Source organism: Sorex araneus, chromosome 3 (assembly GCF_027595985.1).
Source record: "Sorex araneus isolate mSorAra2 chromosome 3, mSorAra2.pri, whole genome shotgun sequence".
NCBI lineage: Eukaryota > Metazoa > Chordata > Mammalia > Eulipotyphla > Soricidae > Sorex > Sorex araneus.
The window spans coordinates 214,346,221-214,360,876 of NC_073304.1; the positions used below are offsets into that span (position 1 = coordinate 214,346,221).

Genomic DNA, 14,656 nt, shown 5'->3' on the forward strand with positions numbered 1-14,656 from the left:
TTCCAGAATAAAACAGAAACTCTCTCCTAAAGCTGCAGTTCAAAGTTAAGTGCAGAGTTCACAGCTGCAAAGGCTCACCATTACTTGGTTTAGGACTCATGAAGCTTGTTTACCAACACCCCCAAAAGAAAGAAAATAGGTTCAGTAAGATTATTCATAAACTTTATGAACTGTTCCACAGTCAGTGTTCAAAATATAGTTGTTCTGGGGCTGGAGCGATAGTACAGCGGGTAGGGCGTTTGCCTTGCATGCGGCCGACCCTGGTTCGATTCCCAGCATCCCATATGGTCCCCCGAGCACCGCCAGGGGTGATTCCTGAGTGCAGAGCCTGGAGTAACCCCTGAGCATCGCTGGGTGTGACCCAAAAAGAAAAAAAAATAGTTGTTCTCTTTATTTGTTTTATTTTGGGGGCCACACCCTGCAGTTCTCAGTAACTCCTGGCTCTGTGCTCAGGGATTGTTCAAGGTGGTATTCAAGGGACCATATGCAGAGCTGGGGATCAAACTTGGATCAGATGCATGCAAAGCAAGCACCTTAACCCTGTACTATCTCTTCTTCTTTTTTTTTTTGGGGGGGGGCCACACCTGGTGATGCTCAGAGGTTATTTTTGGTTCTGTGCTCAGAGATCACTCCAGGCAGAGCTTGGGGATCATATGGAGTGCCAGGAATTGAACTTCACTTGGCCTTGAGCCAGGTAAGTGCTCTACCTGTTGGTACTACTTCTCCATATCTTTGGCCCCATATATCTCCCTTAAAAAAATATTGGGGTCACACCCAGCAGTGCTCTGGAGGCCTGGGGGTAATTCTGGCCATGCTCCAGTCTGGCACCTTGGTGCTCAGGAGTCAGGAGTCATTAGGGCCAACCCAGGTGGCCCTGTGGTGCCAGGGATCAAACTCTAGGCCTCACACATGTTAGGCATGAGCTCAAGCACTGGCATTATCTCCCTGCTACAAGAAGTACTTGTCCTCAGGGCTGGAGCAATAGCAAAGCGGGTAGGGCATTTGCCTTGCACGCAGCCGACCCAGGTTCGATTCCCAGCATCCCATATGGTCCCCTGAGCGCCGTCAGGGGTAATTCCTGAGTGCAGAGCCAGGAGTAACCCTGTACACCGCTGGGTGTGACCCAAAAAGAAAAAAAAAAAAGAAGTACTTGTCCTCAACTCCACTGACAGTGCAGCCAGAGGAGGGGCTTAAGGGGGAAATCCTCAAAGAGTGACGAGCTGGATCCTCCGAGAGAATATGCACCCACACTGCTCTGCCCAGACCCTGCCTCATCACACTGAAATTACCCAGACACCCTCCTTGGTTTTCTTTCTTTCTCTCTTTCTCTCTTTCTTTCTTTCTTTCTTTCTTTCTTTCTTTCTTTCTTTCTTTCTTTCTTTCTTTCTTTCTTTCTTTCTTTCTTTCTTTCTACCTCTCTTTCTTTCTTTCTTTTCTTTTCTTTTCTTTTCTTTTTTTTGCCTTTGGGGTCACATCCAGCGATGCACAGGGGTTACTCTAGCTCTACACTCAGGAATTACCCCTGACGGTGCTCAGGGGACCATGTGGGATGCTGGGAATCGAACCTGGGTCAGCCTCATGCAAGGCAAACACCCTACCTGCTGTGCTATTGCTCCAGACCCCTCCTTGGTTTCTTTATCTTTCATGACTCCCTCTCCACACCTAGAATGATCCCAGACCACACGATGGCCACTGGGTGTAGCCCAAAAGCAAAAACCAAACAAAATTATAAGACATCACACCAACATTGATTTAACATTTTTGCAAATGTGCTCGTAATTCTGGCGTAGAAATAAAGGCTACTAAGGGAATCCTTAGAGGATTTGGGGGAAGAATGGGTGTCACCTGGCTATAGTGTATTCAACTAGCACCTTCAACAACCTTCATTCGGTAAATACTGAGGGGCCACTCTGCCAAGCACTGCCATATACTCTGAGAAGATAACAATGAAAGCAGCTGATTAAGGCAGTCAGAGAAGGTTGGAATCGGTTCTGGAAAACTCAGATAACCTGGGTGTGCTTCCAAGGATATCCCCATTATTATCTTATTGTGCTAGGGGACGGGGACAAACAAGAACATAGGGAGCCAGGAGAGAAAGGAAGGAAAATGAAAAGGATTCAGCCAAGCTGGAGTTCAGAAATAAGCCTGTCCCATCAAAAGTAAGTGTCCACACAACATTTAGGTAATAACCCAGCTAAGAACTCAAAATCTGTACCTAATCATGAGGAAACATTAGACAAACCCCTAATGAGAGGCATTTTTTTGGTCTTTTTATCTTTTTAAGTAATAAAAGACAAGAAAGGCTAAGGACAATTTTTTAGATTACAGAAGACTAAAGAAACATGAGAAATAAATACAGACCCTAATCTTAGATTACATCCTGCTGGGGGTTGGGGATAAGGGAAATGGCTATAAAGTTCATTACTGGGTTTGTGGCCAAAACTGGAATGCAGTGAGTAGGATGCTTTTTTTTTTCTTTTTTGTTTGTTTTTGGGTCACATCCAGCGATGCACAGGGGTTCTTTCTCCTGGCTCTGGACGCAGGAGTTACTCCTGGCGGTGCTCAGGGGGACCACTGGGATGCTAGGAATCGAACCCGGGTTGGCCGCATGCAAAGCAAACTTTCTACCCTCTGTGCTATCGCTCCAGCCTCAGAACGCATTTTCTTAAGATTATATACAACTACAGAGAGAAATAAAGGGATGGGGAGGAGTAAAGGAGCAAATGATAAAGCAGATGTCCCCAACTGCTAACAAGTGAGGAATTTCTGTAAGAAATGGTTCTTTGTACTATTCCTTCAACTTTTCCAAATCAGATAATCAGCAGTTTCCAATCCTGTGCAGACTAGGGCCGAGAAGACAGTTCAAAGGCTAGTGTAGCTGCTTTGCATGCAGGAGACCAGACTTACAGCCCAGGCACCACATGACTCCCCAGCACTCAGCCAGGAATTGTCACTGAGCAACCCCAGGCGTGGCTCAAGAATCAGACTCTGTCCAGGGTATCTTAAGTCTAAACTCTAAATCTCTCTGCTGAATCTGGGCCTCATGTTCTAATGCAGAAAGTTTCTAAGCCTCTCTTTCCGTGGTTCTGGCAGTCAGCGTTCCACGACTCTGAAGACGCGCTTGAAACTTCCAGACGGGGCTGCAGCAAGAAGACGGCCCCTCGACTCCCCTAGAGGTCTCTCAGCCTAATAGTTACTCCACTACATATTTTCCTAAAGTGCCCGCTGGTTCTTCTCATCTGCCGTAAACCTTCCTCTGCCCCTCCAGCACACCGGTCGACCGCACTTTGCCAGCCTTCAAGACCCGCACGTGCATTTATCCCTACGGAACTACAGGCCCCAAGAGGCTCTGCGGCAACCTCTCAGCAGTTACCACCAAAGAGAAAAGACTTTTCAGCGAGGGCCGGCCGCTGCACGGGATTCTGGGAACTGTAGTTCACCCACGGAGAGTCTCGGGGCAGGCCACGGGCTGCACGCCACCCTTCCCAGGAGGCACAGCGCCCATGCTCACCAATCGCCGGCGCGGATCTTGAAAGGGGGCGGGGCGGAGGCGGGCCCGCCCCGCGCGTGCGCAGTGCGTGCGGCTGAGGAATTCATGTGGAGGTCAGAGTAGGAGCAGGTGAGAATGGAGGGGAGCGGCCCCGGCCGGCTGCGGACGCCTTTGCAGTCCATCTCTGCACTCCCTTTCGCTCTTTGAGCGAGCGGGCTACGTGCGTAGGTGCGCCTCTTTCGGGGAGTTTAAGGGGCCCGAATCCGGGGCCAGCCACAAGGAGTTGGGAGTTGAGAGAGGCGTGCATGGGGCCAGGGTGAGGAATAACCCAGAAAGTCTCCGAAATGGGAAGATCGCGGAGTCCGGACTGTGCAGCCTGGCCCCGGGAAAGGACTATTTTAAGTGCACGGGGACAACGAGGTGGGGAGGGCGGGTCGGAGCCTAGTGGCCGGCGGTGGGGGCGGAGCACTGCAAAGTTTGGTGCCGGCTGGTTTCTGCCTGGCTGCTCCCGCCCCGCGGCCTGGGCGCCACCCTCCCGGCCCTTCCTGGGCCCTCCCCTTGCTGCCCGTGGGCTGCCCCGTTAACTTGGTTATTTTCCCCGGGATCACGATGTAGCATAATCTTGCAGTTCATTTTCCCCAAAACTTTTCCCACAGCTCTCTCTGGGGAGGAGAGAAAGTGGGAGGGAGCCTTTAAGTGTGGCGCCTCGTTCCCAGGGTTGAACAAAGCACCCCTGACCCATGTGCTTACGTGGTGGTGGGGGATGGGGAGAAAGACATAGAGGGTCGGAGAGCTCACCCGACAGCGCAGGCTGCGGTGCAGGAAGCCGGGATTCCAAGCACTGCAATGCTCCGAGCACAGAGCTGGGAGTAGCCCGTGGACCCAGTGGGTGTGGCCCCTGAGACCCCCACCCCCACCACCAGAGGGAAAAGAAACAGAGGAGAGGGCAAGAGGAAGTGGTAAATGGCCAAGCTGTAGTTTTATTTTTCTGGTGTCCTTGGGAGGAGATAAGCAGCCAGCTCCTGAAGTGTGCCTCGGAGAGGGCTCTCGGGGACTTGGGGGTCAGGCTGTTTTGTTTTCCCCCCTCCTCAGGTGTGAGTGGGTTCAGCAGAAGGAGACATGGCTGCCAAAGTGTTTGAGTCCATTGGCAAGTTCGGCCTGGCTTTAGCTGTTGCAGGAGGCGTGGTGAACTCGGCCTTGTACAATGGTGAGAGCTGGGGGCAGGGCCACTGCCCTTGCTGGAGGGTTTTCATTGGTTTGCGCTGTTCACGTGACACTGGATGGGTACCGGCTCTCGGATGGTGTCTCACTTCCTGCCATCCTGCACCCACGGTGCCGCTCAACACAGCATCCATTGACGCTGTGCCACTCCAGCCCAGCAGTGCCGGGGGGCCAACAGCATGGCACCCAACAGTGCTGGGGGGGGACCATATGGTGCCCGGGATGGACCTCTGCATGCCAGGCGTCACCTCCCTGGCCCCAGCACCTGACCTGGGAACCATGGACTCTCTCGGAGCCCTTATACAGAAGGGGACTCCGTGTGGCCCCTTGCTGCTGGGACACTCGCAGTTGTTTCTGTTGGTGGAACAGCACCAGGCTTTCACAGGAGCTGGGATGAGGTCCTGTCCCCAGAATCATTCAGCCTGCCTTTGGGCCTTGGCTTTGCTGAAGCCGTGGGGGAGCACGTTCCCAGACAGCTGCCTTGCAGATGCATCGCCTGCTTCCGGCAAGGTGGCGGGGGTTGGAGGTGGCGTGTTGGGCGTTTTCCCGTTTGACCTTAGACAGCGAGGCCCGAGACTCCCCTCCAACCACGACGTGCTCTCCTTCTCACCGAGGGGAGGAGCAGTAACGGACCCACCGTGTGTGACTGCAAAGAGGAGAGTTAGTTTTGGAGGGAGGGTATCAACCATCAACACTGAACATCAGGAAAAGGGCAGTGAGTCAGAAAGGCCTCCCGGGAGAGATGGTGCCCTCCGGCGTCCTGTGCCCATCTCTCCTGGCCTGCAAACGCGTCAGTTTCTCCATCACTGGTTTCTCAGCCTGGTGGGTCGCTGTCTAACCCTTAAAAACATAAGAAGCCAAGGGCCGGGGAGCGAGAGAGGTTGAGGCCGTCCAGTGTTCCGAGCACTTGTAGTGAGCTCCTGTTTCTGCGAGCCGGGGTAGAGGATGCATTAGGACCCCCTGAGTGAGTCCCAGGGGTCGGGGCTGGTTCCAGAAGTGTGTGGAATCAGGGGTAAGGGGCGAGGGGGGCGTGGGGGCATGTCTCAGCACGTTGTCAGCGGTGAGGGGCAGGTCCTGTTCCCCGAGTCCTTGGGAAGTGACCGCCGTGGAAGTCGCAGCTTTGTTCTGAAGCGAGTCTGAAGCCTCTCGAGACCAGCAGCAGCGTGGGAAGAGGAGCAGAAGCGGGTATAGGAAAGGGGCCGAAGGTTCCAGGGAGCAGGAAAGGGGCCGAAGGTTCCAGGGAGCGCTCGGGGAGGGGATTCCGTGGGGAGCGGGAATCCCCCTGACTCACACCGCTTCTCTCCTAGTGGACGCTGGGCATAGAGCTGTCATCTTTGACCGGTTTCGAGGCGTGCAGGACATCGTGGTGGGGGAAGGGACGCACTTCCTCATCCCTTGGGTACAGAAACCAATCATCTTCGATTGCCGCTCTCGACCTCGTAACGTGCCCGTGATCACGGGCAGCAAAGGTGAGTCTGGCCCGTGGGTCAGAGGTCGTACTGCACAGAGTAAGAATTTCTAGCCTTTTGCCCTGAAAAAAATTTTGTATGGATTCACAGAAGGGTCTAGTTGAGGGACACATTCTCGGACGACCATAGAGAAATTGCAGTGTGGTTGGCCCTTCCCGAGCCATTCGGTCAGCCCGCCTAGCCCATTCGCCCTTTGCCTTGCTTTCCAGAGAGCTGGCCTCCTGGGGCTCTCTCCCAAGTGGACGCCCGGGGTCTGTGAGACAGCCCTGGAACTCCAGGCAGGGCCTAAAATAAACTGTCCAGGGGCTGGAGCCATAGCACAGCGGGTAGGGTGTTTGCCTTGCACACAGCCAATCCGGGTTCAATTCCCAGCATCCCATATGGTTCCCTGAGCACTGCCAAGAGTAGTTCCTGAGTGCATGAGCCAGGACTAACCCCTTTGCATCGCCAAGTGTGACCCAAAAAACAAAAAAAAAGAAAATAAACTGTCCAATCTTTTTAAAAATTATTTATTTTGGGTTTTGGGTTTGTTTTTGGTTTTTTTTTTTTTGAGCCATACCCGGCTGTGCTCAGATCCATTCTTGGTGAGTTCAGGGGACCGTGTGGGATGCCAGGAATTAAACCTGGGTCAGTTGCCCTGCAGTCCAACTGCCTTGCCCACTTTGCCATCTCTCCAGCACCCTGGACTGTCACTCTTGTCCCCGTCCTCCAGACAGAGGTGCTGCTTGGCGGGGCAGCTCTACACGGGGAGGGGACAGGGCCACCCAGTACCACTCTTGGTACTGTTCCACATAGGACTGTGTGCAGGATGGAGGGTGCGGTCTCTCAAAAGTCTCTAGAGCCAGACAGAGCCCTTTGGGCGCTCAGTCTCCCTGGGGAGGTGGGCAGGCGGAGAAGGCGTTCAGGGGCCGGGGCGTCTGGGAGCCCAGTGACTGGAGCAGTAGTGAGCATGCCAGCGCCCCCTGGTGGGGGGGGGCAGGCTCCCGAGGAGAACTGTGTTGTGAGAAGGTTCTGAGTTGCACCAGCTGTCCTGTAGCTCCTGCAGGGAGGGGCCCGGCGCTGCAGGCCGCAGGGAGAGCTCCAAGGGCCGCCTGTGCATGTGCATGAGGGAGATTGGGTCTCCTTCCCGGCCACCGCCCGGCCCTCCAGCACGGGGGGCCAGGAGTGACTCCCACCAGCTGTCGCCCAAAGCCCAAAGGAAGCAAGAAGAGGCTGTGAAGGCTGGATCTCAACTCCCTGCCAGAGTGGTAATGCCGGAGGCGAGGCACTTGCCCTGCCTGCAGCCGCCGCTGCTGTGATCCTGCTTGGAGTCTGACCCTACGCCTTGCTGGGGGTCCCTCCCGAGCACAGGAATAGCCCCTGAGCAATGCTAGATGTAGGCTCCTCCCCCAACACACACACACAATGAAATATTGTAGGGCCGGAGCGATAGTTCAGCGGGTAGGGCATTTGCCTTGCGCATGGCCGACCTTGGTTCGATTCCCAGCAGCCCATATGGTCCCCTGAGCACCACCAGGAGTAATTCCTGAGTGCAGAGCCCCAGGAGTAACCCCTGAGCATCGCCGGGTGTGACCCAAAGAGAAAAACAAAAAGAAGCAATGAAATATCGTAAGCTTTCCAGGCCCTCCACCTCTCCCGCTCCCCTTCTGCGCTGATTTGCCCTTGGCGGCTCTGTTATGTGGCAGTCTTTCATCCGTTGGAAACGCGGAGGTGAGGTGGGGAGTCTCCACCTCTCGTGCCTGGGTCTGGTCACTGATGGGCCTAGAGTGGGGGCCTGTGAGGGGCCGTGGCGCGCTTGGCTCCCAGCAGGCCTGGTGTTGAGGGAAGTTGGCCGGCTGGGCCAGGTCCGGGGAGGCAGCCCCATCCCTGGTGCACGAGCTTTCTTGTTTCCTCCCTCGGTCTCTCCCTTGGAGATAAGGAAACGAGTGGAGCTTGGCTGCAGCTGGCCGAGCCCCCTGAGTCAGCCGAGGGGGTCTCCGAGGCCCCGTCCTGACGTGGGCAGTATTCGGCCGGCCTTGAGCGGCCGTCTCACAGCTTTCAGCATTCACCAGTCTCAGCAGCTTCGCCGTGGCAGCCGGCTTTCGGGACCCGCTGAAAAGCCGCTATCGTCGCTGCCTTTAGGAGACTCCCCTCAGGACTCGGCTTCCGTGCCGTGTCCCCCGTGCGGTCTCCGAATCCGCCCCGTTACACTCCTCGACTGTGACTCGTGGCGAGTTCGGGAGAGCAGAGGTCCTGTGACGGGTCGCTGTGTAACATTGCGCCCCCCACCCCGTCCTCAGACTTACAGAATGTCAACATCACCCTGCGCATCCTCTTCCGGCCGGTGGCCAGCCAGCTGCCGCGCATCTACACCAGCATCGGCGAGGACTACGACGAGCGAGTCCTGCCGTCCATCACCACAGAGATCCTCAAGTCTGTGGTGGTGAGTGGGTAGGGCCGTGGGCCCAGATCTGTGTGTGTGTGTGTGTCTGTCTGTCTGTCTCTGTCTCTGTCTCTCTCTCTCACACACCCCACACCCTAAGCTTGCCAGGGGTGTGTTGTTGTGTGTGTGTGTCGCCCTTGGAGCTTGCCAGAGTTGTGTGTGTGTGTGTGTGTGTGTGTGTGTGTGTGTGTGTGTGTGTGTGTGTGTTCTGTCTCTGTCTCTGTCTCTCTCTCTCACACACCCCACACCCTAAGCTTGCCAGGGGTGTGTTTATGTGTGTGTGTCGCCCTTGGAGCTTGCCAGAGTTGTGTGTGTGTGTGTGTTGTGTTTTCTTGGTGCCCTTTCTGTCTCTCACCCTTGAAGCTTGCTAGGGTGTGTGTTTATATGGGTGTTGCCCTTGGAACTTGCCTCTGTGTGTGTGTGTGTGTGTGTGTGTGTGTCTGTCTGTCTGTCTGTTTGTCTGTCTCTGTCTCTGTCTCTCTCTCTCACACACCCCACCCCCAGAGCTTGCCAGGGGTGTGTTTATGTGTGTGTGTTGCCCTTGGAGCTTGCCAGAGTTGTGTGTGTGTGTGTTTTCTTGGTGCCCTTTCTGTCTCTGTCACCCTTGAAGCTTGCTAGGGGGTGTGCTTATATGGGTGTTGCCCTTGGAACTTGCCTCTGTGTGTGTGTGTGTGTGTGTGTGTGTGTGTGTGTGTCCGTCCGTCTGTCTGTCTGTCTGTCTGTCTGTCTCTCTCTCTCTCTCTCTCTCTCTCTCTCTCTCCCCCTCCGACCCCCCCCCCAGCTTGCCAGGGTGTGTGTTTGTTTATATGTGTGTCACCCTTGGATCTTGCCAGAGTGTGTGTGTGTGTCTGTGTGTGTTCTTGATGCCCTTTCTGTCCCTGTCACCCTTGGAGCTTGCCAGGGTGTGTCTGTGTGTGTCTGTGTGTGTTTTCCTGATGCCCTTTCTGTCTCTGCCCCACCAGGCTCGCTTTGATGCCGGCGAGCTGATCACCCAGAGGGAGCTGGTCTCCAGGCAGGTGAGCGATGACCTGACGGAACGAGCAGCCACCTTCGGGCTCATCCTGGACGACGTGTCCCTGGTGAGATGTCGGGGAGCAGGGTGGGACTCCTGCCTTCCTTTCTGGGCAGGCAGCCTTGGGACCTTCCCTCTGCTCTCCTGAACCCGAGACTGGAAAACTGGGGGGCATTCTTGGCAGATTCAGTCTCAGACGAGGGTTCCCGGACCTCCCCCCACTGCCGTCCAGCCTCCTTTTGACTTTATGGCCCTACCCAGAAGGTCCCTCACCACTGAATTTTTCCACTTTCTCCAAACTCCCAAGTGGCCCCCTGAGCTCCCCCTGGAAGTGACGTCTTGCCCATGGCGGATGGAAATTGGAGAACTGCATGGTCTTCCCTCTGGCGCCAGCCCCCGTCCTCAACCCAGGGAGTTCCCGGCATTTGGGAAGCTGAGCTCTGGGGAAGCCCGTGAAAGGTGATAGAGTGTAACTGGAAGGATCTGTTCCCCATCGCCTGGTGCGGAGGGCAAGGGACATCTCGGAGGCGTCAGCTGCCTCTGGAGACCGTGGATTTATGTGACATCGAATGCCATAACTCAGAAGCCGCGCCTGCCGGGATAGCATTTCAGCTGGCGGAGGGGCCGGGGAGCAGGTCCTGTTTCCGGATTCTCTGGGAAAAATCACTCGTGATTTGTTGGGGTAGCAAGGTGGAGCGTTTCCTGTTGGGGTCTCCTGCGCGGAGCTTTTCCTTTCCTTCGGCATCTGCACAGCTGTTTCAACAGCTTCTCTCGGTCCCCAGCACTAGCCCCAGTCCGAGTGGGGCTCCCTCTGCTGGCGAGACGCCAGGCTGCAGCAGTGCCTCCCGCTCCTCCCCTCTCCCCGATCCCCCCCTCCACCCGTGCCCCTAGCGCCTTCACCCCCGCGCCCTGGCGGTGGGGGGTGCAGAGAGAGAACCAAGGGAGAAGCTTGGCGTTTTGCTCGACTCCAACCACATGCTTTGATTCTGGGGAAATGTGGGCTGACCACAAGAAACCCCGTCTTAAGAGGTGTGAGAGGAAAATGAGATTTCACGGGGAGTTTGCTGCCCTCCGCTGGCCCTGGTAGAAAGAAGGTTTATTCCCTAATTACACATTGCATTTTTCATTTCTTCGGGTTGTGTGTCCCCGTCCTCCACCGCCCTCTCCCCCTGCACAGCTCAGAGCAGGGATCCAGAAGGGGGCCAGGCAGAGTCGGACAGCTGCAGTTTATGAGTTAGCCGTGTTAAAAAAAAAAAAAAAAAAAAGTCCAGAAGCCTGAGGACAAGGGTTCACGCCTCAGAAGGTCTGAACTCTCCAGCACAGAGCAGCATCTGGGAGGAGGGGAGGAAGTGAGGCAGAGGATCTGGCGGTCTTCCCTTCCTCCTCCCGTCTTCTTCTGAAGACGTTGCGTGAGTTGGTGAGGTGCTTGCTGCCGGGGTGTTAGAGTCTCAGCTTGGCTCCGTGGTCTGCGTCCTCTTCTTGCCTCCTGGGTCGTCACTGCAGCCCAGGGGCATTTCTGTCCACTCTGGGCGGCCCGTCAGTGCTTGGAACTTGACTCTCAGCCCTGAGCAATCGCTTTTCCTGCCCTTGCTCCCTCGTGAGCCCTTTCCCAGAGCCCGAAGGCACAGGAGCATCGGGACTCGCAGCCCACCTTCCCGCCCCCTTCCTGTTCTGTGCAGGGAGAGAAAGCGGGATGGTTAATCTATAAGCAGAGCCGGGGGCTTGAATCCCTGAGAACCCGACGAACCACCCACTCCACGGGGCTCGATTTTCCATCTGGCCTCTCGGGGGGGGGGGGGCCTTCTAAGGGGCCATCAAAGGACCTCGCCCCGCCCCACCCCCAGATGTGTGCCCCTGGGGAGGTGGAGACAGTGCAGGAACCGTGTCCTCCTGGTGCTCTCTGCCCTAAGCATGATGCCCGGGAGCAGTTGGGGCAACGGCAGCGATGGCTTCTGGGGGGTGTGAACTCGGGTTGGGGGCACGGGGTTGCAGGTGGGAGAACGCTCTGGCCTGACGCCGCTCCCAGCTGCTGGAGCCATTCCTGGCTCCTTCCTGCCTCAGCCACGCTGGTGAAGCGATTACGCGGCCCCATCACGCTCGCTCTCTCTCCCCTCAGACGCATCTGACCTTCGGGAAGGAGTTCACAGAAGCGGTAGAAGCCAAGCAGGTGGCTCAGCAGGAAGCAGAAAGGGCCAGATTCGTGGTGGAAAAGGTGAGCGCTCAGCCAGATGGCAGGGGCCCCTCGGCCGCCCCGTTCTCCGGGTGGCCTGGAAATCCATCACCTGTCATCTCCGCTTCCGGGATCATGGGAAAGGGATTGAAGGGGCCATCCGCTAGCAATTGGTTCCAGAGTCTTCGGGGGCTAGCTGGGGACTTGTGAAGTTATGTCTTAAATCACAGAAGGGTAATTTATTTCCCCCCCCACCCCCGCACCTCCCCAAGATCAAACACACACACACACTCTCTTGTCCAAGTTTAAAAAAAAAAAAAGTTTCTCTTGGACTGTTTTCAGCTTCACTAGGGAGTGTGTGAGCAGGGTTGCTGCCCGGTGTATGCTGGCAGGAGACAGGTCCCATGTTCTCCGCAGGCTTTCTCACCCCTGCGTTGCTTTTTGTTATTGTTGTTTTCCCACGAGCTAAGTCCCTCCAGATGTGGCAGCGTCGGGTGGGGTGGGGGGGACAGCAGACGGCAGCTCGCCCTGCTCTTGGTGGTCTTTGCAAAGGTGGGTCGACGGGCGGCGTGCCGATCCCCACACGCATCGCTGATCCCCAAGGCCCCTCCATCCTTGGGGTCTGGGGACAGAGCGGTCTCTGCCTGGCCAGCCTTGTGCCGGGGCCCCGGGCTCCCGGAGCAGAGACTTGCAGTGTCTTGTCTCTGCCGGTCCCCGGGGCCCAAACGGTACCACAGGGGTCATCAGTGTCAGAGCATCTATGTTGAGTGAGGAGTCACGGCCTTGAAGTGTCCGAACCCGGTCTGAGGGCGGGAGGGGTAGTACAGTGGGTGAGGAGCTTGCCGTGGTGCACGTGATCCACCCAGGTTCGAATCCTCAGCACCACATCAGGTGCGCCCCCCTCCCCCCAGCCTCACCAGGGGTCACTCCTGAGCACCAGAGAGAGAGAGAGAGAGAGAAACTCGGGTGAATTTGAATTTGAGATGGACTGGGGACACACACACACACTTGAGATGAACTGGGGACACACACACACGCCGGGCCAGTGTCCCTCGGTGTTGGGAGGGAGGGAGGGAAAAACAAACTCGGGTGAATATGAATTTGAAATGGACTGGGGACACACACACACACACACACACAAACACACACACACACACCGGGCCAGTGTCCCTCGGTGTTGGGAGGGAGGGAGGGAAAAACAAACTCGGGTGAATATGAATTTGAAATGGACTGGGGACACACACACACATACACACACACACACATACACACACACACACACACACACACACACACACACACACACACTTGAGATGGACTGGGGACACACACACACACGCCGGGCCAGTGTCCCTCGGTGTTGGGAGGGAGGGAGGGAAAAACAAACTCGGGTGAATATGAATTTGAAATGGACTGGGGACACACACACACATACACACACACACACACACACACACACACACACACACTTGAGATGGACTGGGGGGACACACACACACGCCGGGCCAGTGTCCCTCAGTGTTGGGAGGTGAAACCTAGGCCTGAGCGCCTGTGTCTCAGGGCCCACTCATTCAGGGCCAGCTCTCGGGAGTCACAGGCCTGCCGTTCCCTCCACTGCCACAGAGGTTTGGTCGGTTTGGTTTGGGGTTGTTCCCATGGGTACATGTGCCAGGAACCAAACTCAGGCCTCCCTCATGCAGAGCTTGCAACCAGCCCCTTGAGGCATGCTCCCGGCCCTAACAGAGGCTGTACTGAAAGTCTGCCTTCCTCTCCTGCCTTCCTCCTCGGCCTGGGCTCCGCCTGGGCTCGGCCTGGTCTGTGGTCACGCGGCTGGGCCGCATTGCGGTTAGCAGGGGGCGTTTGGGAGAAGCCCCGTGTCTGAGCCCAGTCCTGGAGTTGGCGCCCTCCGGGTCAGAGGGGGTGTTCCAGGCCAGGACGAAGGGGCTGGTCTGTGCGGGCGGTCACTCGGACCCCCACCCCCGGGGGCTCGGGGTGTGATGTCTGTCTCTCTCCACCTGCCCTCGCCCAGGCCGAGCAGCAGAAGAAGGCGGCCATCATCTCTGCCGAAGGCGACTCCAAGGCGGCCGAGCTGATCGCCAACTCGCTGGCCACCGCCGGGGACGGCCTGATCGAGCTGCGCAAGCTGGAGGCGGCCGAGGACATCGCCTACCAGCTCTCCCGCTCCCGGAACATCACCTACCTGCCCGCCGGACAGTCGGTGCTCCTGCAGCTGCCCCAGTGAGGCCGGCGCCGCCCCCCCTCCGGCCCCTCTCCCCGCGCCCCCGCCCCAGAAATCACTGTGACGATTTCGTGATTGGCTTCGAGTGAAGGAAATAAAAGTAGAAATCACTTGTAGATCTCAGCTTGCTCTATCGGATCGAGCTCTTTGCCTCCCTCTCTTCCTCCCGCCCGCGTTTTCCTCTGCCGGCCGTGCTGTGTGCAGGGGCCGCTGGCGCCTGGCAGAAAGGCAGGGCTGTGTGGGCCCGTCCGGGGGGGCCCCCTGGCATTGCCCGAGAAAACTTGCGGCCACCCAACGACAGTGCGTTCAGGCCGGAGGGGACAGCGCATGTGGCTGAAGGGACAAGGCGTGACTGCATATCCCAGCATCCTGCAACAGACCCGGGGAAAGAGAAGTCGCACCCGGGCGGTCGGTGTGGACGGGACCTGTGAGATACCATCAGGCTGATGTGCGGCTGTGTCCAAGCTGGCCGGGCGGAAGGATCTGCCCGTGTGAAGGTGGGTGGGCCCGACGCGCAGGGCCCCCCAGGCTCCCGAGGGCCGGCCGGGACAGATGTGAGTACTGTGAACGGGCCCCTCCGCCCCCCACCTCGTCGTCCTCTATGCCCTGTGGGAGTCCAGCTTGACGGATTGC

General features: G+C 56.9%; 1 protein-coding gene across 2 annotated transcripts; it reads left to right on the top strand.

Annotated features, from left to right (window-relative positions):
* The first annotated feature begins 3,549 nt into the window (after positions 1–3,549).
* On the top strand, positions 3,550–14,139 carry PHB1 (prohibitin 1). 2 transcript variants are annotated; one of them, XM_004608686.2, is made up of 7 exons: positions 3,550–3,619; positions 4,583–4,697; positions 6,019–6,180; positions 8,460–8,602; positions 9,565–9,681; positions 11,731–11,826; positions 13,814–14,139. In XM_004608686.2, exons 2-7 carry the CDS (start codon positions 4,610–4,612, stop codon positions 14,024–14,026), a joined length of 819 nt encoding a protein of 272 aa, XP_004608743.1. In that variant the 5' UTR covers positions 3,550–3,619; positions 4,583–4,609; the 3' UTR covers positions 14,027–14,139. The 2 variants fall into 2 exon arrangements, with proteins under 2 accessions (XP_004608743.1, XP_054987635.1); XM_055131660.1 differs by having other exon boundaries at positions 3,585–3,718.
* Positions 14,140–14,656: the final 517 nt, after the last annotated feature.